The 21,159-nt window shown below is 48.2% G+C and overlaps 1 protein-coding gene across 1 annotated transcript in view; it reads right to left on the bottom strand.

The window, feature by feature from the left end:
• Window positions 1-21,159, bottom strand: part of RASA2 (RAS p21 protein activator 2) — a 619,199-nt gene that overhangs the window by 160,941 nt on the left and 437,099 nt on the right. The window contains exon 13 of the mRNA XM_086943698.1: window positions 13,323-13,397. Coding sequence (XP_086799824.1) covers window positions 13,323-13,397 — 75 coding nt within the window. The remainder of the gene's footprint in view (window positions 1-13,322; window positions 13,398-21,159) is intronic.

Here is a 21,159-nt window from a genome sequence, read left to right as displayed (position 1 = left end):
TTCCCCAAAGAAATTGTCTAAAATGTTCTACTGCCCAAGTGCATGCTAATAATTCCTTCTCAATAGTAGAATAATTGTATTCAGCACCACGTAGAGTTCTAGACGCATAAGAAACATATTCTTCACCCCTGTCCTTTTGCATTAGCACGGAACCCAGACCAACATTGCTTGCATCAACACACTATGCATTCCCTACCCATCTCGAATGGACTTAAAAAAGGAGCATTAACTATTTCTTGTTTAAGCAATTCAAACGCAGATTGTTGCTCACGTTCCATACAAATTTAATATCTTTCTTTAACAATGATCTTAGTGGATGTACTTTTGAAGAATAATCTTGTACAAATTTACTATAAAATTCCGTAAGCCCCAAAACTGACACCAGTTGTTCTTTATTTGATGGTGCTGGTGCCTTAGCTATACTCTGAATAGGATTGAACTTTGGTTTAATCCCCTGAGAAGAAGTCTCATGGCCAAGATATTCCACCTTGCTCTGTCTAAACTTGCATTTCGAAAAATTTAAAGTCAAACCCTTTTTTTGTACACATTCTAACACTCTCTCTAGATTCCGGTCATGATCTTCAAAACTCTTCCCATAAATTAAAATGTCATCCTGAAAGGCGATAGCTCCCTCACAACCCTCCAGGACCTCCTTCATAAGTCTTTGGAATACAGATGCTGCACTAGCTAAACCAAATGGCATACGGCAAAACTGGATGTTGACTCATCGTGCAAGACTACCTGGTGAAAGGCACTGGCTAGGTCTATTGTTGAAAATATACAAGCACTTGAGAGTGGAAATAAGCTCGTGCATGTGGGGTAAGGGATGCCTATCGATCCAGATTTCTTTGTTTAAACTACGAAGGTCCACACAAGTAAAGTTTGCCATTACTCTTAAGGGACAAAACAACTGGTGAAACCCATGGTGAAGATTCAATGGGTTCTATAATTTTCTTAGTTACTAGATCAGACAAAATTGCTTTCAATTTATCACGGTACGCCAACGGTACATTCCTAACCTTATGTCGAACAGGAATAGCATCTTCCTTAAGAATAATGCAGTGTTTAAAATAAACAAATTCTCCTAACTTATCAGAGAAAATAGTAAGAAATGTTCCTTTAATTTGAATTGCGAAGTCGTCTTCAGGTGGTAACACATACACCGGTGGTGAAGAATTAGGATCAAGTTTAATACCTAACTCATGTTGATGAGGTCATCCAAGAATTGATGCACCTTTGGTCACAACATAAACCTTTCCCTTTATCATTCTGTCTTTAAATTTAATGTCAGCCCACATAAACCCGTCCAAGTCAATCTTATGGCCTGAATAACCACCAGGTTGTACATCGGGTGGTGACAATTTCATTGTGCCCCAAAATGTATTAAAAACATTTCTGCCTATGATGCTATACCAGGCACAAGAATAAATAAGCATTGAGATTTCTTCACCATTGATCACAATTATATCACTTGGGAAACCTATACATTCAGTGTCACTAACACACAATAAACTGTTGATTTCAGAAAATTGCTCCGAGTTATCACATTCTTCATAAGTTAACAAATTTACTTTGTGAAGATTTTCACATTTTATTAAAATGACCTGGCCTCTTGCATTTTATGCATATTTTGTTCCATGCTGGACAGCCCCTGTAGCTTCCTACATGATCACTACCCCCACACCTGTAACAGATAATCTGGGATTTTTTCCCAAACGATTTATTTTCTCTCCCAAAATTCTCTTTTTTGGAAGTAGTAAACAAAGGCTTCTTGGAATTTGGAAAAGCTTTCACTATTGAAACTTCAGGAATCACTGCTTTGCTTTTAACTTCATGACCTCTAATTTCACTAACAAATAATTCAGATTGCTCAATCCCTTTGGCAATATTTTTTTTTATAAATCTTTTTATTATTTAAAGCAAAAAAATAAACAGACATATCTGGTGCCATACATAGATCCAATAATGACAGGGTGAGTTGGTACAAAAAAACAGGATAGTCGTGGAACAGCAAAGATATTAGAGAGGCTCGCACGATTAAGCACAAAATAAAATTGCATCAGTATAACCGGTTAACAGTTCAGTTGCGAATCCTCAAAACCTTCCCACCCATAAAATGAAAACAGCAGGAGAATCATGGCAACTAGGTACTAGAAGTTAAGGATAAGCGTCCGGATATATCGGCAATATTACGAGTAAAGGAAAGACTGAGAAAAAATTGAAAAAGAAGGAGAAAACCATATGGGCGATAACAGAAAGAAAACAAACCCATCCCCCCCCACCCTGCACCCCTGCAAACGGCTATCGCCTAACACCCAGTAGCAGTGTGCCTGTCGCCCCAACTAACTAGGTACTAAAAGAAGAAATCTACCGGAGTAGAGAAGAGAAGTGGAGAAGGGCATAGTCGTACAGGCTCCCGGTCGCCCACCCCCCCCGCCAGAACCAAGGACCCCCAAGTTGAAGTCAAGAAATCAATCGGACAACAAATATGTGTCTTAACAAGGGAGTCTTCAAACACCCCCCCGCCGTACTATCGCATTAGTTTAGCCAATCCCGTGCCCATCGATACTTGAGTCAAACACAGCCTTTCGGTCTCATCCTTGCCCCTTCCGATCAGACACATGAGTCCCCACCTGATAAACCACCGCTTCCAGAAGACAGTCCGAGTGCGAAGAAACTATAATAGAACTCAATGCAAAACAAAGTAGTGGAACGAAAGTGCCGTGAACATCGTCAGGTCCAGAGACTCCATTCCCAGTTATGAACTCCCAGCGTTGATTTGTCCGCCATCTTAGCGGCTCCGATACATGGGGAAGTGACGCAGTGTCATTCCGATAACCGTTCTCATCAAAAGTTTCTGGAGTGGGAACATCAATTAGTCCTTCCATGGTCGGCAACGATCGTAGGTTTAACAATCCATTGGTGGCATTGAACTTGTGTTCGTCTTCCAAAACACTGGTAAAAGTCTCCGATACCTCACACAAAGGGGGGGGTCTACTTCCTTCATCAGCGTGGCCATATTGGGTGTCTCGGTTGTCGCGGTTTCTTGTAGTGGAGTAGGGTCCGGTCCAATTCGTAGCATCTCAACCAGGCGCTCCATCGTCGCCTGAATGAGGTCTTCAACGTACACCTGAAGTGACTCAATGGCCGCCAGCACGGTTCGCAGCGACGGGCCACTCACTGTCTGTTCAGCCACTCTACGATCGATGTCTATCATGATCACTGCCCCCCGCGGCTCGATCTCTCAGAGGGGAACGGGCGGATAGGAAACGGTTGACTGCAGAGGGAGACTTCTGTATTGTTTCGATGGTATCCTGGGGCTGCCACCGCAGGCAGAGAACCAAACCCAGCGAACACCAGCGGGCCGGTTACCGGGTCACTGGGCAGTGCCCCCGTCCACAACTGCTAGCGTTAGGCTGTCACCCCTCCTCAGACCTTCACCAAGGCAGCCCATCGTCCACATCAATTCAAAAAACCGAAAGAAAAATTTTCTTTGTCCACACCGGTAGACCGGACCCAATCACACCACCACAGCCGATGTTGTTGAACTGAAACCCGGATGGGCCAGTACTCGAGACCCCGGCTTCCGGGCAGATCTAGGCCGCAAACTTCCATTCGACATATCTTCGTCAGCCGAGCAGGTAGAGATCTCGGGATAGCACCATTAATCTCACGGCAGGTTCATACATATTGTGGCGGGGCGCAAAGACAGGATAATTGGCAAGATATTCCGGCGGGAGGCCGAGGTCGGCGGAGCCGGGAGCTTACGCGGCCATCTTGGTTGCTAGCGTGGCTCCTCTCCCCCCCCTTTGGCAATATTTAACAATGTGCTGAGAGTAGATTCAGTTCCCATCCACAAACGTTCTTGAATCTTTTTACTCTTCGTCTTCATCATGATTTGATCTCTTAAAACTTGTTCAAAGTTTATTGTTTCAAAAGCGCAAGACCCAGCTAAAGTGCGTAAAGCAGCCACATAGTTTTCAATAGATTCATCCTCTTTTTGTGCTCGGGAATAAAATTTTAATCTTTCCATGACCGTATTAATTTTCCTCCCAAACCTAATACTCAATTGTTGTACAACAACCTAAAAAATATTAAAATCACCTGCACCCTCGATGGGAGGCAAATTTTCCAATTCCTTGAGCCCAGCGCCCCCTAAACAGTTCTTTAAAAGTGCTAGCTTCCTCTTGGGTGAGCATCCATCTTCTTCTACTACATCTACATAAGCTAAAAATGTAGGGTACCACAGATCCCATTCCATCTTGGGATCACCAGCTACTGGCAAAAAAAGCACAGGAGAAATAATGTTAGTTGACATTGTGAATGATTTCCCCAAATAACATTAAGATTGCACACTAAAACTACGTTTGGTTACAAATACAGTGAGAAGGAAACCAACAATAATAATAAAAAAAATAGACTAAAACAATAAATGTAGTCACCGTAGTCTATGGGCAGTTGTATTCAAAAGATTATCTTGTAATAGCATAGGTGCCCGTTTCACAAATGTGTTCCGTTCAGTTCCATTCAGTTATCTCTGTTGAATTACACACAGTAGAATTAACTATCTAAACCAGAAACCCGATTAAAAAAAATGGCCGCTGTGCGTACTACAGCGTACTTTGATGTATGCGTGGTGTACTTTGACCTCTGCATAGTGGCGTTGTAGCGTATTCTCAATACGCCACTTAGAATCCTGGATATCACTGAAGAAGATCGATTCTAAGAATACTTCGGTTAGAATGCACGTTCACAGCTTGCAGTGGAACTCTGGTGAGTGTTTTCTTTTCTTTTTAAAAAATGCACGTAACATCTTAGCGATTGTTGGACAGGCCTCATGAAAGGCCCGCTCCCTCCCCGCATGGCGGGTCACGGACCCCTGCTCCTCTTGTGTCCCGGACAAGAACAACCCCTGCAACCCGCCGGGGCAACCCACGGCCCTTCCCCGACGGAACCCCAGCTCCTGAACACCCCAGTATCGGCTGGCCCCTTCCAGAACCACTGTCCCTGGCCCAGCCGCCATTTTGGACACTACACGACCAGGCCGCGTGGCCTCGGGTCGACCTCGGCCTCGGGCCCGGCCAGGCCCCGACATCGAGGCACCACCAACCACCCAGGGGGTGAAGAGACCACTTGGCAGTTCAATGGGAGAAGGAGTGTCGATGGCTCCCCTCCGCCAGGTGTCGATCGCCCCCAGCCTCCCCGGGCGCTGGCTCCACCCCCCTGCTGGGTGTCTGGACTCCCTCATCCCGGACCTCCCGACCTCCAAGTGCGAGGGTCCGGACATCAAAGGGCGCCAGACCTATAACTGGGGCAGCTCCAGAGCAGGAAGGCAGTTGTATCCTGGAGTCGAGAGACACCGAGACGAACTCATCCTTGGAGGCCTGCTGGCGTTGCCGCGGCTCCTCTTCGTGAGCCATCTTCAAGGCCTGCTGGCGCTGCCGCGGCCCTCCTCATCGTGAACCATCTACCAGGCCTGCTGGCGCTGCCGCGGCCCATCCTTGCGAACCCTCCAGCTCGAGGATTGTGAGCTCCACCTTTTGCTGCTTCTGTACCAGACTGGTATTCAGACTGTCCCGCTACCCTTTTCCCCAAAGAGACTAGAATTGACGGGATCCTCGTATCCTGGTCCCACTGTACCGCTCATCACCTTGCCTAAAGATTTATATAAAAGTGTACAGAACTTATCCTTGTGTGGTGTCCATCTGTGGGGGGGAAGTTACTTGTCTGTACGATTACCGGAGAGGGCCCTCGTCGGAGGCCTCTCCCCCTGTACTCGGCCGACCCCCCGGGTCCCCGTCTAACATTGGTGGCCAGCGACGCGATCCGAGCCGACGCATAATCGTACAGAGAGTAACTCACCCCACGACACACCGCCACCATGACGACAAAGGAAAGTGGAACAACAGAAAAATTTCAGATGGAAAAGCTGGAAGAGTACAGCCACAAAGAACTAAAGCAATTCTGCATAGAGCTGGGCATTGCTACCATGGGACTGAGCACGAAAGATGACCTCAAGCACGCCTTAGTGTCTTGGGTGGAGACGGAAACATCCCCACCCCAAGATCAAAGCCTCGAGACCACCGAAACAAGTACCACCCCTACGGACGAAAGAAGAACGGGCCTCTCGTCCGAAGAGGCACGAGAACGGGAGAAAAGCCGGCTCCACGAATTGGAGCTGGCTCGACTCCGCTTCGATGGAGAACTCAAATTGGCAGAACAAAAAATAACCATCTAACACTTGCGGCTCAGGGAAGAACGAGAAGAGAAAAAGAGCCAGAGGGAGCTGGAAGAGAAAAGACTAGCCTACGAGCATGAGCGCAACTTGAAGGAGCTAGAAATTCGGCGGCAGAACAAAGACCTCGGAGTCTCCGGGCACCAGTGCCCCACTGCCCCTACGGACTCCAAGGTCCACATCCCCAAGGATGTCGTCAGGGAATACTACCAGAACGATGATATCCAGCAATGGTTTAAAGCCTACGAGGTAGCAATGACCTCCCACCGAATCCCGCGGAGCGACTGGGGAGCCGGGTTATGGGGGAAATTCGTCAACGAAGGACGAGACGCCCTGCTGCAACTCCCCGACCACCAGATGACATCCTACGACCACATGAAGGCCGCCCTCCTCACTCGCTATGGGCTCACGCCCGAGATGTACCGACAGAGGTTTCGAGACTGCAAACGAATCCCGGGTACAACCTGGGTGGAGTACGTGAACTTTTTTAGCCCAGCCTTCGAGGGATGGATCAAGGGCAGCCAGGTCACCACCTACGAGCAATTGTTCGACCTTATTGTATGGGAGCACCTCTCCAATAATTGCTTCGTCGAACTAAGACAACACCTCCTTGATAGTAAACTGACTGAACCTCGGAAACTCGCCATCGAAGCAGACCGATGGGAGAGCACCCGAGTCCCTCGGAGCTGGCCCAGCGAACAGAACAGAGCCTCCCAAGGGCCCCACCGGCCACGGGGGGAGGAGGAGGCCAGGGTCGGGGCAGGGACACCGTCACGGTGCCCTCCACTAGCAACCCCCCGCCCCTGGCTGGAAGAGGAAGTCCTCCAACACGACCAGGGTTCCGCTCCAACGTTACCTGCCACAGATGCCAGCGACCCGGCCACTACGCCAATGACCCCAACTGCCCGAAAAATCAGAGCCCCATGAACCGCCAGATTGCTGCCGCCGCCCTGGGAGAAGAGCCGGCCCAAGAAGACGCGAAGAGTACGAACCGTACCAGCCCGAGTGGGAACCCGCCGCCATGTCCCTGGTCTGTCTAGGGGAGAGGGACATGGTCCCGCGGGCATCCATCCCCGCCAATACGCAGAAATACAGCCAGTGGGTCACCATCAATGGCCGCCGGGCTGAAGCCCTCCGTGACACAGGGGCCAGTGTGACCGCAGTCCGCTGCCATCTGGTGACCCCTGACCAGATCCTACCCAATGTACTTTGTCCAGTACGGTCGGCCGACAACTCCGAAAGCCTGTGCCAGATGGCCTGCGTCCCCTTCGAGTGGGGAGGGGTGTCCGGCATGCTAAAAGTAACTGTCCGTGACGATGCCCCAGTGGACTGCCTTCTGGGGAACGACCTCGAGAGCTCCCCCTGGTCAGCCGTTGAGCGGAGGGAGCACCTGGGGATGCTTGGTCTCCCTGAATGGGTCTGTGTAACGACCCGATCCATGGCCGCCCGCGCCATCTCCAGCCCAGAGGAACCGGAGTGGCCTGAACCTCCTCCGCCAATCGTCACAGAAGAAACCACCCCTGAGCCTGGTCCACCGGGGTCCGGCAACGAAGAACGTGATCAACTCCGAGACCTCCCAGAGCTGGCCCAGTGGCGTCAAGAAGGTGGCCCCACTCAGGAACAATTCCGCCAGGAACAGAGAGCGTGTCCCTCCCTCGAGGGACTCCGACAACAAGCCATAGCCCAGAGCACAGGGGATACCTCGGGGGCCCACTAGATCTACTGGGACAACGAGCTGCTCTACAGTGAGCAAAAGATTGCCGAGCTGGGAGCCAGCCGGGTGCTGGTGGTCCCCCTCCGATTCAGAGACTTCCTATTGAACTTGGCACACGATGCGCCTCTTGCCGGGCACCTGGGGCAGGACAAGACGTACAGCCGCCTGGTGACCCACTTCTACTGGCCGAAGATGCGGAACGATGTAGCAACCCACTGCCGGGCCTGCCCCACCTGCCAGGCCAGCGGGAAGAGCGGCCGAAAACTTAGTCCCCCTGAAACCCTTTCCCATCGTCACCACCCCCTTTGAGCGGGTGGGAATCGACATCGTGGGGCCCCTGGAGCCCCGAACAGCACAGGGACACCGATTCATACTTGTCCTGGTGGACCATGCCACCCGCTATCCCGAGGCCATACCTCTCCGGACCGTGACTGCGCCTGTGGTGGGCCGAGCCCTGATGGGGATCTTCTCGCGGGTGGGCTTCCCCCGAGAAGTCGTCAGCGACAGGGGCACGAACGTTATCTCCAAGTACATGAAGTCCCTATGGCAACAATGCGGGGTCACCTACAAATTCACGACCCCCTATCACCCGCAAGGGAACGGACTAGTAGAACGATTTAATCCAACTCTCAAGGGGATGATCATGGGCCTGGAAGAACCCTTACGTCGCCAATGGGACGTGCTGCTCCCGTGCCTCCTGTTCGCTTACAGGGAGGTCCCCCAGAAATCCCTGGGCTTCAGTCCGTTCGAACTATTGTATGGACACCCCGTCCGGGGCCCCCTCAGCCTGGTCAAAGAAGGGTGGGAGGTGGGCCCCCCAGAAGACTCCCCCTGATGTATACAAGTACCTCTTGACCCTCCGTAACCAGACCCGGCGGTTCAGGGAACTTGCCAAGGCCAACCTCGAAGCCAGCCAAGAAGACATGAAGCGCTGGTATGATCAGCATGCCTCATCCATCGAGTTCGAGCCGGGCCAACAGGTCTGGGTGATGTCCCCTGTTGAACCTTGCGCCCTCCAGGACAAATGGATGGGACTCTTCAAAGTGGTGGAGCGCAAGGGACCCGTCACCTACCTGGTAGACATGGAGTCACCCCGAAACCCCCTACGTGTCCTCCACGCCAACAGACTCAAGCCCCACTTTGTGCGCTCTGAACTTAGCCTCCTGATGGCTACCGACAGTGGGGCTGAAGAAGACTCCGAGCCCCTCCCTGATCTTCTGAAAACACTCGAGAAAGACGGCTCCGTGGAGGGAGTCCACCTCTCCGATGCCCTGTCCCCAGCGCAACGCCAAGACTGCCAAGAACTGCTACTCCAATTTGCCGACTTGTTCTCCCTCATCCCTGGGGTCACCCCCTGGTGCCTCCACGACGTTGACACCGGGGATAGCCCCCCTATCAGACACAGGGCGTACCGGGTGCCTGATCGAGTACGCGCCTGCATCCAGTCGGAAGTCTCCAAAATGCTAGTTCTGGGAGTGATCGAGCCGTCCGACAGCCCCTGGGCCAGCCCGGTCGTGCTGGTCCCCAAGGCCGCCGCCCCGAGCTTCGCCCCCGAGCTCAGGTTCTGTGTGGACTATCGAGGTCTGAACGCCGTCACCAGGAGCGACGCTCATCCCATTCCCCGGGCAGATGAGCTGATTGACCGCATGGGGGCTGCCCGCTACCTGAGCATCTTCGACTTGACAGCGGGCTATTGGCAGATCGGCCTCACCCCAGGGGCCCAGGAGCGATCCGCCTTCTCTACCCCGGATGGCCACTACCACTTCAAGGTGATGCCATTCGGAATGAAAAACGCCCCCGCCACCTTCCAGAGACTCGTGAACAAGGTGCTGGCGGGGCTCGAGGAATTCAGCGCTGCCTATCTGGACGATATTGCTGTGTACAGCCGCCACTGGGCAGAACACCTCCACCACCTCCGGGAGGTCCTGAACGCCCTCCGGCAGGCCGTACTCACCATCAAGGCCAGCAAGTGCCAGATCGGCCAAGGGTCCGTGACCTACCTGGGACACCAAGTGGGAAGTGGCCTGGTGGCCCCCCTCCAGCTCAAGATTGCCGCCATCCAGGCCTGGGAGCCCCCGGTCACCCAGGCAGAGGTCCGAGCCTTCCTGGGGCTCACTGGGTACTACCGGCGGTTCGTAAAAGACTATGGCAGCATTGTGGGGCCCCTCACAGAACTCACGTCCAAAAAGAACCCCAAGACAGTCAACTGGACTCCTGAATGTCAGGCGGCCTTTGAAAACTTGAAGTCCGCCATGTGCACCGCCCCCGTGCTCCAGGCCCCCGACTACAGCCGGGAATTCATTGTACAGACAGACGCCTCAGATCATGGCGTTGGGGCCGTCCTCTCCCAACTCAACACCGAGGGAGTCGATCAGCCAGTGGCCTTCATCAGCCGACGCCTGCTGGCCCGAGAACAGCGCTGGAGCACCATCGAGCGGGAGGCCTTCGCCGTAGTGTGGGCCCTCAAGAAGCTCCGGCCCTATCTCTTCGGTACCCACTTCCGGGTGCAAACAGATCACCGACCCCTGCAATGGCTGATGCAGATGCGGGGAGAAAACCCGAAACTGTTGCGTTGGTCCATCTCCCTGCAGGGGATGGACTTCACTGTGGAGCATCGCCCCGGCCAGGACCACGCCAACGTAGACGGCCTGTCCCGCTTTTTCCGCCTCGGCGAGGAGAGTACCCAAGAGGATGGGTGACGCTCCCTGCCTTCAGCTGGGGGGGGACGCATGTTGGACAGGCCTCATGAAAGGCCCGCTCCCTCCCCGCATGGCGGGTCACGACCCCTGCTCCTCTTGTGTCCCGGACATGAACAACCCCTGCAACCCGCCGGGGCAACCCATGGCCCTTCCCCGACGGAACCCCAGCTCCTGAACACCCCAGTATCGGCTGGCCCGGGCCCCTTCCAGAACCACTGTCCCTGGCCCAGCCGCCATTTTGGACACTACACGACCAGGCCGCGTGGCCTCGGGTCGACCTCGGCCTCGGGCCCGGCCAGGCCCCGACATCGAGGCACCACCAACCACCCAGGGGGTGAAGAGACCACTTGGCAGTTCAATGGGAGAAGGAGTGTCGATGGCTCCCCTCCGCCAGGTGTCGATCGCCCCCAGCCTCCCCGGGCGCTGGCTCCACCCCCCTGCTGGGTGTCTGGACTCCCTCATCCCGGACCTCCCGACCTCCAAGTGCGAGGGTCCGGACATCAAAGGGCGCCAGACCTATAACTGGGGCAGCTCCAGAGCAGGAAGGCAGTTGTATCCTGGAGTAGAGAGACACCGAGACGAACTCATCCTTGGAGGCCTGCTAGCGTTGCCGCGGCTCCTCTTCGTGAGCCATCTTCAAGGCCTGCTGGCGCTGCCGCGGCCCTCCTCATCGTGAACCATCTACCAGGCCTGCTGGCGCTGCCGCGGCCCATCCTTGCGAACCCTCCAGCTCGAGGATTGTGAGCTCCACCTTTTGCTGCTTCTGTACCAGACTGGTATTCAGACTGTCCCGCTACCCTTTTCCCCAAAGAGACTAGAATTGACGGGATCCTCGTATCCTGGTCCCACTGTACCGCTCATCACCTTGCCTAAAGATTTATATAAAAGTGTACAGAACTTATCCTTGTGTGGTGTCCATCTGTGGGGGGGGAAGTTACTTGTCTGTACGATTACCGGAGAGGGCCCTCGTCGGAGGCCTCTCCCCCTGTTCTCGGCCGACCCCCCGGGTCCCCGTCTAACAGCGATATATTAAAAATCCATAGTTTCTATCAGCGAAAATATATTGTTTCAAAACCCTTTTCTGGCGCACTTAGATTAAACCATATAGAGAAGTAACACGTTAACAGCGGAACAATCATGCGCAAAATCTCCACAGTTCTTGTAATGTTAAATACGAAGAAGTTCAATAAATACTTCAAAATTCACAAACTCCCGCTGGTGCAATCAGGGCACATACTTTAAAGCTGCCGCTGGTGCAATCAACCTACACAAAATTAGATAGATACCTTTTAGTATTGGTGAACGCTGTCTCTCAAATTCGCTTTCCTTTTTTGTTAAAAAAAAAAAATCTTCCAAAATGTGTTCTCTCTTCACGTATCCCGATCGTCGCCGGAATATGAAGTATTCCAGTAGGCAGGAATGTAGATTAAAGATAATTTATTAATGAGCCAGCTTGAACAACCACCATCCACAGATGTCTCACTCCAACTCCTCAACCCCCACATACGGAACGTTAAGGTAACAGCATATCATAACAATTCTAACAGAACACTCTGAATAGGAATACTACAGTAGACACACTAAATCCACTCCTCAGTTTGCTTTTGGGGTTAAGTAAGACCACAACCCGGATCAAATAATTCACAACGGGATGAGGCCTGCCTAAACCCACCTGGATGAGGCACACCAGCAGATGACTGAAGGATGCTACTGCGCCATCCTGTTGGAAAGTAATGTCTTTTAAAGTTAAACTCAGTCTTCCCAAAAAATCTTTAATCTAGAAATTCGGTTTTCTAATCATCACAAAAATGTTTCAAAAACAATGAAAGAAGTCTACTTTGATGTTTCCCCTGGCCACATTCTCCGATTTGATGAATTAGCATAAAGAGGGAAGAGGATTCATTTCATTTAGGGATGTTTTGCACAGCAGCAATTGTTTTATTCCTTCGTCACAATCTTTTAAGAGACACTGAGTTCCCAAAGGTGGACTCCTACATCTGAACTAAGTTTCTGGCTTTTTCAGAACTTGCTATCACTGATGTAGTTTTCCCAAGAGTACTCCTGAAATTCTTTCACAAATTACATTTTTGCATAAGCAAATTTACATATGTATGTTTCCCCATACAAAATCTACAGCCTATTACTAAAAAAAACGTACTTTTTTAAAACAAATATTTTTTTCTCTGGCGAAAATCCTTAGATTACACTCCCCCACCAATCTGGGGGTGTGCGGTCTCCCTTCCTATTCTGGAATGGGCATATGATCGTATCCACAGTGTGAAGGTGTCTAGCAAAAATGCTGGGAATACTGCAGGGTGTTTATCTATTTTGCCTGGCATTCATGCACTGGAATTGCCATTTCTATCCCCAACTCCTGAGAACTGATGCACTCCCACTTAATTTTAAGAACTGGTGAAATATGTGGGCGAAAGTAGATTTACAAGGGTAAATTTGGGTGCTTTACATTGCAAATTTGAATTTTTTCTCATAACCAATCAAATTTGTGCCCATAAGTGGAACATAGGTGTACACCTGGCTTGGTGAATGATGCCCACAGCCATGAGACTATTAATGGTAAGGAATCGCTAAACATGTATTTAGAGTAGCATATCAAACACAGATTGTCTGGTACATACTAAGAACACAAAAAAAGGAGTTTAAGTTCAATACCCACCTTGTGAAGGTCTACATTATCCCCTTCTTTTAACCTTACTGGATCAATTTCACAAGGTTTTGGAGACTCGCAGATCTGAAGACAAATATTTGGATTTTTATGAATATAGAAAAATAGAAACAGCAAGATCACAATACCTGATTTGTATCATTTAATAGATCATGAATAGTGTTATCCCGTTTACAATTGGATAATCCAAAGTAAAAGAAAATAAAATGTAATAAAATACTTAAGCATAACTTTACGAAATTATGGAATAGCTTGCATCAACATTGCAAAATGTGCGGATATGCAAGGTAAACAATCATTACAAATTCAAAGCTTGTTTCACATTCACATGAAACACTTTTTCAGGACAGACAATACATAAAGGATTTACTAGAACACTTGTTATACTACATAATTGAAAACAGGCACTAAAGTCACAATTGCAGATTGCGGTTTGCACTCTTGCCATGCTGGGAACACCAATGTATTTGAAAATGTGAAAAATATTCATATTGCAATGCCTGGAAGTACGCAGCATCTTTTACCTCAAAACACTGTGGAGCAATTATACATGGTATTGATTTCATCTTTCCTACTGACAAAGCCTTAATATGTGAGAATTATATTTATAATGGAGAATCTCTAAGCTGTATGTCTACAAGGGTTATCACGATCTTGCATTTAATTGGGGCTGTGAGGAAGGTCTCCGGTTACTTATTTCAGACACTAGAACATAATAGGGAGAAGTTGCCTCGTTCTATTCTAAAAAGCTTGAAAAATATTCGCATTTGTTTTTAATTACTTTTCCAACTGCTCTGACAAAGGTTACGTGGACAACCAGCAACCAAAGGCATTGTGGCACAGTCTAATGTACCAGGTTAGACTTCGTCACAATCTCATTTTACGGCGCTTTTGGGTCATTTCATAGTTTTCCCCTAGTTGAAAATGGAACTAACCATATCAGCAATGAAGGAAGCAGAAATGTGTAGCATGTGGCCATGAGGGAATTTAAGGTTTATGGGACTCTGTCAGGGCTTTGAGTGAAAATGGCTGACAATCAGCTTGGTGTAGAGAAGAAGTTCAGTTCTGAGGCTTGCTTTCCACAGTCAATAACATTAGTCAGCCAGACCCTCCAGGATTTTGCCATCCCCCCCCCCACCCCCCCCAAAAAAGCCAGAGAAATTTGATGAATGTGACCACCTCCTTGCATTGTTCCAGTGGCTCGCCACTGGGCCAATAAAAGGAGGGTCTCATAGCAGGCAAGCAAGGTGTTGTTTGTTTATTTACTCCTCACTTGCCTGCTATTTCCAATTCTTTGTTTGTAAGGCAGTTGACTCCCACCTGTTGAGCAGAGCTTCCCATTCCTACAGTCCCGGAGAAGTGAAGACTGAACGTCGGACACCGCGATATAGAAAAGGACAGGTAGGTTATTCCAGTATCCTGGCCTCCTGAAAGACTGAATGCCTGCTATTCCCTACAAGATTTAAGTGGGGAGCAGATTTGGAACCCTCATCATGAATTAGTAGCTCCATCCCAGGGTACCTGACAATTTGTGTAGTTCAGAGTTATACTGCGTAATAAAGTAATTCTCGTTTGCAAAGAGAAACACTGGGCTGTCTGTTGAGTGCTGAGCTAGTTGTATCCCCTACACTAACCTCACTGAGAAGTATAGGACTGCTTGCCATTAATATCACTTAGTGCTACATGCTGAAGGGGTTGTACAGAGTTTCTAAAGTAATACTGGGACAAGCCCTGAGACATCAGAAGCAAAAATACAATAGTCCCTGCTTGCCATTGGCTCCTGAATATGAGCTGCCAAATGGTGGAACTCCGAGTGAGATCCAACAAAGGCCTGTTTGAACTTCCAACAGCAAAATGTCCAAACTTTACACTTTAAAGCTCACACACCAAAATGTCAGATACCAGTTTGGGGTGAGTAGACATTGACACCCTATTCCTAGATCAGTTGATAGATCTGTCCATGTATATAGAATGGCTCACACAGCAAGTAGAGGGGGTTTCTTGGCTGGTACCTTAGAAACCAGGTAGAGAAGAAACTGTGATGGGCTGTGGATCTAGGCTTTCTTTGTCCATTAACAAAGGTTTCTCCTAGATACACTCAAAGGGCATCTATACATTTGCTTTCCAACAATTGCCCAGGAGATTCGCCACCACTGCTATCTACGGTACCACAGTCACAAATTACAAAAGTGATTCCCTTCGGCGGTTTAAGTCTGAAGGATATAGTTGGCCCAGTTTACTGAGCCATAGTTAGTCAGGCCCCAGGACATCAAAGGAAAATTACCCAGCGCCTACAGCTGTGGAGTAATATCCCAAGCTTGGCTGTGGCCTCCCACAAAGAGTCGGACATGTAGGCCGGATATGATAAGCAATTTATTGTTTGCGGAGCTACTCGAGTGTCCCAACGTCGAGAGGTCAGCTGGGTGGATATTAGACTTGCATAATGAATCAGGTTTTCAGTTTCTTCCTCAACAGCAAGGAGTTATTAACAGAGCGTAGCTCCAACGGGTGCGGATTCCATACAAAAGTTAGGAAAGTTAGTGATCTACCTCCAGATCTTTGATGCTGGAACTTTGGAATCACAGCTAGAAGTTTGCTGGTAGATCGGAAATGTCTAGAAGGGTTTTATAATCTGAATCTAGCTTTAAGGTATTCAGGGCCCGTCTAATACAAGACATCATGCACCAGTGTCAAAGCCTTACACCTTTCGATCCGCTTCATGGTTTTCTGTTTTTTGTGAAGATTCTGTGGTTCTTTAGCGCCGGGACGCCCCTTTGCTGGGGCAGCTGTTTTGCGCTCTACCAAATTTTAAAATAACATAACATAACATTTGACCCTCTCCCTGATGGGTAACCAGTGAAGTCCCTGCAAATGTGGGCTGATGTATTGCTTTTTTGGCACATTTAGAAGAAGGCAAGCTGCCGCGTTCCGGATCCACTGCAATTTATCCATTAGCTATTCTGGAATTCCCAGGTATAGAGCATTGCCATAATCTATTCGAGATGTAACTAATGCCTAGATGACTGCTTTCCTTGCTGAAAAGGAGAGCAGGGCCAGAAATGTCTTAAGGGACCTCAAAATTCCAAAACATGTACCTACCAGCTTTTTGACGTGAGGACAGAAAGACAGTCTATTGTCAAAGGTTATTCTCAGGTTTTTTACAGAGTCCTTTTGAGGTCCAGGAGGGGAGGCATCATCTGGCCAAATAGCCCGAAGTTTGGTGGGAATGGCCCGAAGAAGAGAATTTAATTTTTTTCCATTTTGCATTTGAGTTGAGCTTTGGCTAGCCAGTAGAAGACTGTGGTAAGGCAGATTTTAATCTGTGTGCCCTTCGGCTCAGATCACTTACTCAAAGAGAAAAGCAATTGAATATCATCTGCATAGGATAACACCTTCACTCCTAATTCTTCAGCTAGAAATGCCACAGGAGTAAGATATAATTTAAGTTTAAGACCGTTGGAATTTGGGCCAAGCCTTGGGGAACACCTGTATCCACCTTCCTTGGGGGGAATCCAAACTTACTGGCTTCTCTCTATTAAAAACGATGTTAGCCAGTCCAATGCCCGCCCTGGAGGAGGTCAAGTAGCAGTATGTGGGGCACGGTATCGAAGGCCGGTGACAGCTCCAGCATGATCAGTACGGCCGCCCCCCTCCCAAGCGAGGGTTCCTTTGATATATTTCTATACCTCCACCATTGCGGTTTCTGTACTATAGCGGGCTCTAAAGCCAGATTGGCTAGGGTATAGCAACTTAATAGCGTCCAAGAAGTTTGACAGTTGTATATTCACCTGCTTCTCCGAAATTTTGGGTAAGGCTGGCAGCAAGGAAATAGGCCTGTAATTGGCTGGGATAGCAGGGTCCGCCGTTGGCTTTTAATAAGTGGAAGGAGCTTTGCCAGCTTCCATACATTAGGGACTGAAGCTGTACTTCTTGAAGTATTTAAAATCCAGTTACAGCTAGATTGATAGTCCCTGCAGCCCAAGCCAGCAATTTCGGGGAGCAAGGATCATTGGGAGAGACAGTTTGATGGCTTTAAGAACCCTCAGCGTGCAGTACAACTGAACTACTCCGGTTTATCCTAGCCATTGTGATCTTCTTAGTAAAGCATAGGATCTCAGCAACAACCTCACGTAGCCATCCTGTAACTAGGGTGGCTTGAATGCTAGAGATCTTGAAAGTAAAAAATATTGCCATCATTTCACACCAGTCGATCAGGCTGCCTTGGTGTAAGTGCAGGCCGCTGGGGACATAAAGCTTTTGACTCCACAGAAAATCTTTCGATCCGCTTCATGTCTTTCCTATGTGTTCCCTGAAATAAGCTTGCTTCGCTTTGGTTATAGACCCAGAATATGCCTTTTGTGTAAGCTTAAAGGTCTCTTTGTCGGCTGAGTTATAATCCTTCCTCCATTTACGCTATAGTGTCTTACAGTGTTTGTTGTCTATTATGAGGGCAGCTGAGAACCATGGACTAGAATGCCTGCTGATCTCAATTGGTCAGGACGGAAACCCAACGCAACTAATCTGGGTCTCCGAGCCATGAGACTTTTTAGACTGACTTTGCATCAAACCTGGCCCTCTTGTGCGTACAAACGAGGTTGCCCCACTCCACCTGGTCAAAGGCTTTTTCAGCGTCCATAAGATAGAGAACATTTCATCCAAGCAGGACTTACTCTGCCACCGAACTTGCTATTATAACTCTAGTTGACCTTTAAAAGGCATCCCGGGCACAAAACCGACTACTGAATAATGTATGAGTGAAGATATCACTTTGGGTAAGTTGAGGCAAGAATTCTAGCCACATTTTTGTCATTCCCCTCTTTCAGGATGAGTGATATAATAGCCTAAATTGAGAACGAACCCAGTGAACCAGAGGGTTTTCAGGTCTTTGAATGCAGCCTACAGCATTGGGGCAATGAGCAGTTTATTAATCTTGTAAAATTCTTAGGGGAAGACGTACTCTCCCAGAGATTTGGAAACTGGATATGGTCTTTTAAGGTTGATCTAACCCACCATAAGAGCCCTATCTCACTTTCAGAATGAGGGCAGTGTAGGGGAGGCCAAAAAAAGTCTCCTCAGTCACCACAGTATCTAAATGTTAGGAACTATAAAGTGTCTCTTAGGAGGTGGCAAAGGCTCTAGAGATTTACATGGGATGAGTCATCAGGCCCACTGTTGGATCGGACAGCTCTGATTGCTATCTTTGTCTCCTGTTGGCTGGCATGGAATGCCTGATGTCTCCCGGTTTTCTCCGCACTCTCATATAGCCTCTGCCTCAGCTATGTCAGGGTCTGCTCCGCTCGATCCCTGAAAATTGAGTTGTGTGTGTATTACTTTAACTTCTAGTAGATGCTGCAGTGAAGGAGTTAGTGTTATGTTAAATATGTGTAGTTAATAGTCCTAAAAGCTGCTTTAAATAGAGATTGGCTTTTCACTTTATTATAGTTAAATCATGCATCTGCAGGCCCCCTCAGTGGCAGCCTAGTCTGCGGCATATAACTGCTGGGTTGTCCAGACTGATTATTCTTCTCTTTCAAAATTCAGATATACGATCTATGGACTCGTTTAGGCTCCGGTTGTCTTTATTTTGGCACAGGAATGTGCCAGTTAAAGCGGGGAGATTTCAAGTGTCCTAGCCCCAAGCACAGTTATCAAGGAAAAGTAAAAAATACCACCCTCAAGGACGTTACTGATCCAGCTTTCAGCGTCAGGGGACCCAGTAGCAGAAATAAGTCAATTTGTGATCATGTGAAATGTACTGGCAAGTAGAGAGTGTAAGAGTTGTAGTGTGGTGCAGCAGGTGCCATATATCCAAAAGTTCCTCAAATCCATTGAAGTCTGGTAACATGAATCTATCAGGGGTAAGTGACCTCATCCTGTTCAGGAGGTGGGCCCAGAGCAATGATCCAGTCTCCTCAACTAATAACCGTAATGTCAAAATCCGTACTTAACTTAGACTTGTATTAAAAGAACTGTTTGCTCATATTAGGGGCACTAATAGAGCTCGGAATAACCATGAAGCGTAGAGTCTTGGTTTTGTCAAGACACGCTTACCCACCAGCTCATCCACATCTTGATTAATTTATTGGGAAGGGACTTCCAAACAAGCAAAGTCACACTAATCTTTCAATAGTTCTTCTGGGCTTTTCTTGTTCACCAGAATGGGAGACCATCTACACCACGCAACTCTGTCCTAAAATTCTCAGACTCAAGGCACCAGGCAGATATGTCTCCTAGGTGAGTGCAATGTCTACCTTCTTTGAATGTTAATACGGGACCTTTTTCCTTTCAACAAAAGGAGTCCAACCTTCTTTGAACATTAGTGATAATGGACTTAACAGAACTTTTTAGTTAAAAAAAAAGTCAAACCATTCGCATCAGAAAAACAATGTTCATCGGTCTACAAGTAGAATGGATTCATGCCATTGTCGTGATGGAATCAGTACATGTAGAAATGAGCAAGAGTTCAAGTATAGATGCCAAAAGGACTTTGAAGTAGGAAGAGAATTAGTGGACAGGGGCATAGCGATCGGTGTAGGAAGTGGCATGAAAAGAAACGCTGGGGTTGGAGGGGGACAGCAAATGAAGTTAGACTCCATGCTCACACACACTGGGAAAGCAGAATTCACGGGGCTGAGCACTGCAGGACTCCGACGGGTGGCTGTGGACTAAGAGCTCTAACCCTCATTCTATATCCTGGCATCCCCTGGGTCCAAAGATATCAAGGAATAAAACATAACAGTAAGGTAGAGATTCTAATGTTCACCATCAATCCTAGATTTGAAACGGACAGCAAAACAAAGATGCAGGCATTAGTAAATGGTAGCCAGGACAGAAAAAAACACAAACAGAAATACAGCGTTCAACTCTTGAAAGGTATCACTCTTGCATCGGCACAGGTACCGGTGAAGAGGCGTTTGATACTCAGCATCACTTAGGCTTCTCAGATTTTCTGGAAGGTTTAACTGGGGAGGGAGGATTTGCTTTTGTCTCTTTACACTGCTTCAACAATCCTATGTAAGCCCTCACCATCGTTCAGACTCTGGCTTCTCCCACTCTAAGAAAAAGTGTCTGGGTGCAAGCTATGAAGGCGAGGCAAGAGCACCCCGCTGTCACTCCACAGGACAATCAGAACAGCCCTTGGGCGTATCTATGTATGATGAGTTCAGTGAGTCCAAAAAGTCCTCCAGTTTGTCCGGTTCAGAGTACTCGCTGGTCCTTCCTTCAAAAGTCACAATCATCACAGTGGGTTCCAACAGTCCACATTTGATAAACAACTTTCCAATGCAGGGTTTCAGTACCAAGAATTACTTCCTTCAGAATGGGACCACAACATGAACCCAATGGCTATCACATGACGATTGGGTGAGGTTTGTGGGATTTCAAGATTTCATTTGGATTGTTTTTGGCACTTTGCTTGGCCTCACAATCTGTTTCTTAAACATTACTTTAAAAAAAAATTCTATTATTTAGAGAATCCCTTTGGGATGAAACTTGGCACTCACCACAGGCTTCATTTATAAATAAGGAATATTGATTGCTGCATCTTATGTTGAGCAGCGCTTCCTTGTCTAGGATTTGTATACCACTTCTGGGACAGGGAATGTACACAATCTAATTTATTTAAGGGCACTACATGTAATCCATCTGGGACACCCTTTCTAGAACTTTGTACTCTGAATAAACTGCTTAGTTCTTCCATGACTTAGATTAAAGCAGTCCCAGATAGGTAAGAGCGCTTTTCACTAGCGCTTTTCTTTTTCCTTTCTAATCATTAAGTCATATTTGTCTCACCCTGAATAATTTCCTATGCAGGTCTGTGAATACTCCT

The sequence above is a fragment of the Lissotriton vulgaris genome, chromosome 11 (assembly GCF_964263255.1).
Source record: "Lissotriton vulgaris chromosome 11, aLisVul1.2, whole genome shotgun sequence".
Taxonomy (NCBI): Eukaryota; Metazoa; Chordata; class Amphibia; order Caudata; family Salamandridae; genus Lissotriton; species Lissotriton vulgaris.
This window is presented reverse-complemented; position numbering and strand designations above follow the sequence as displayed.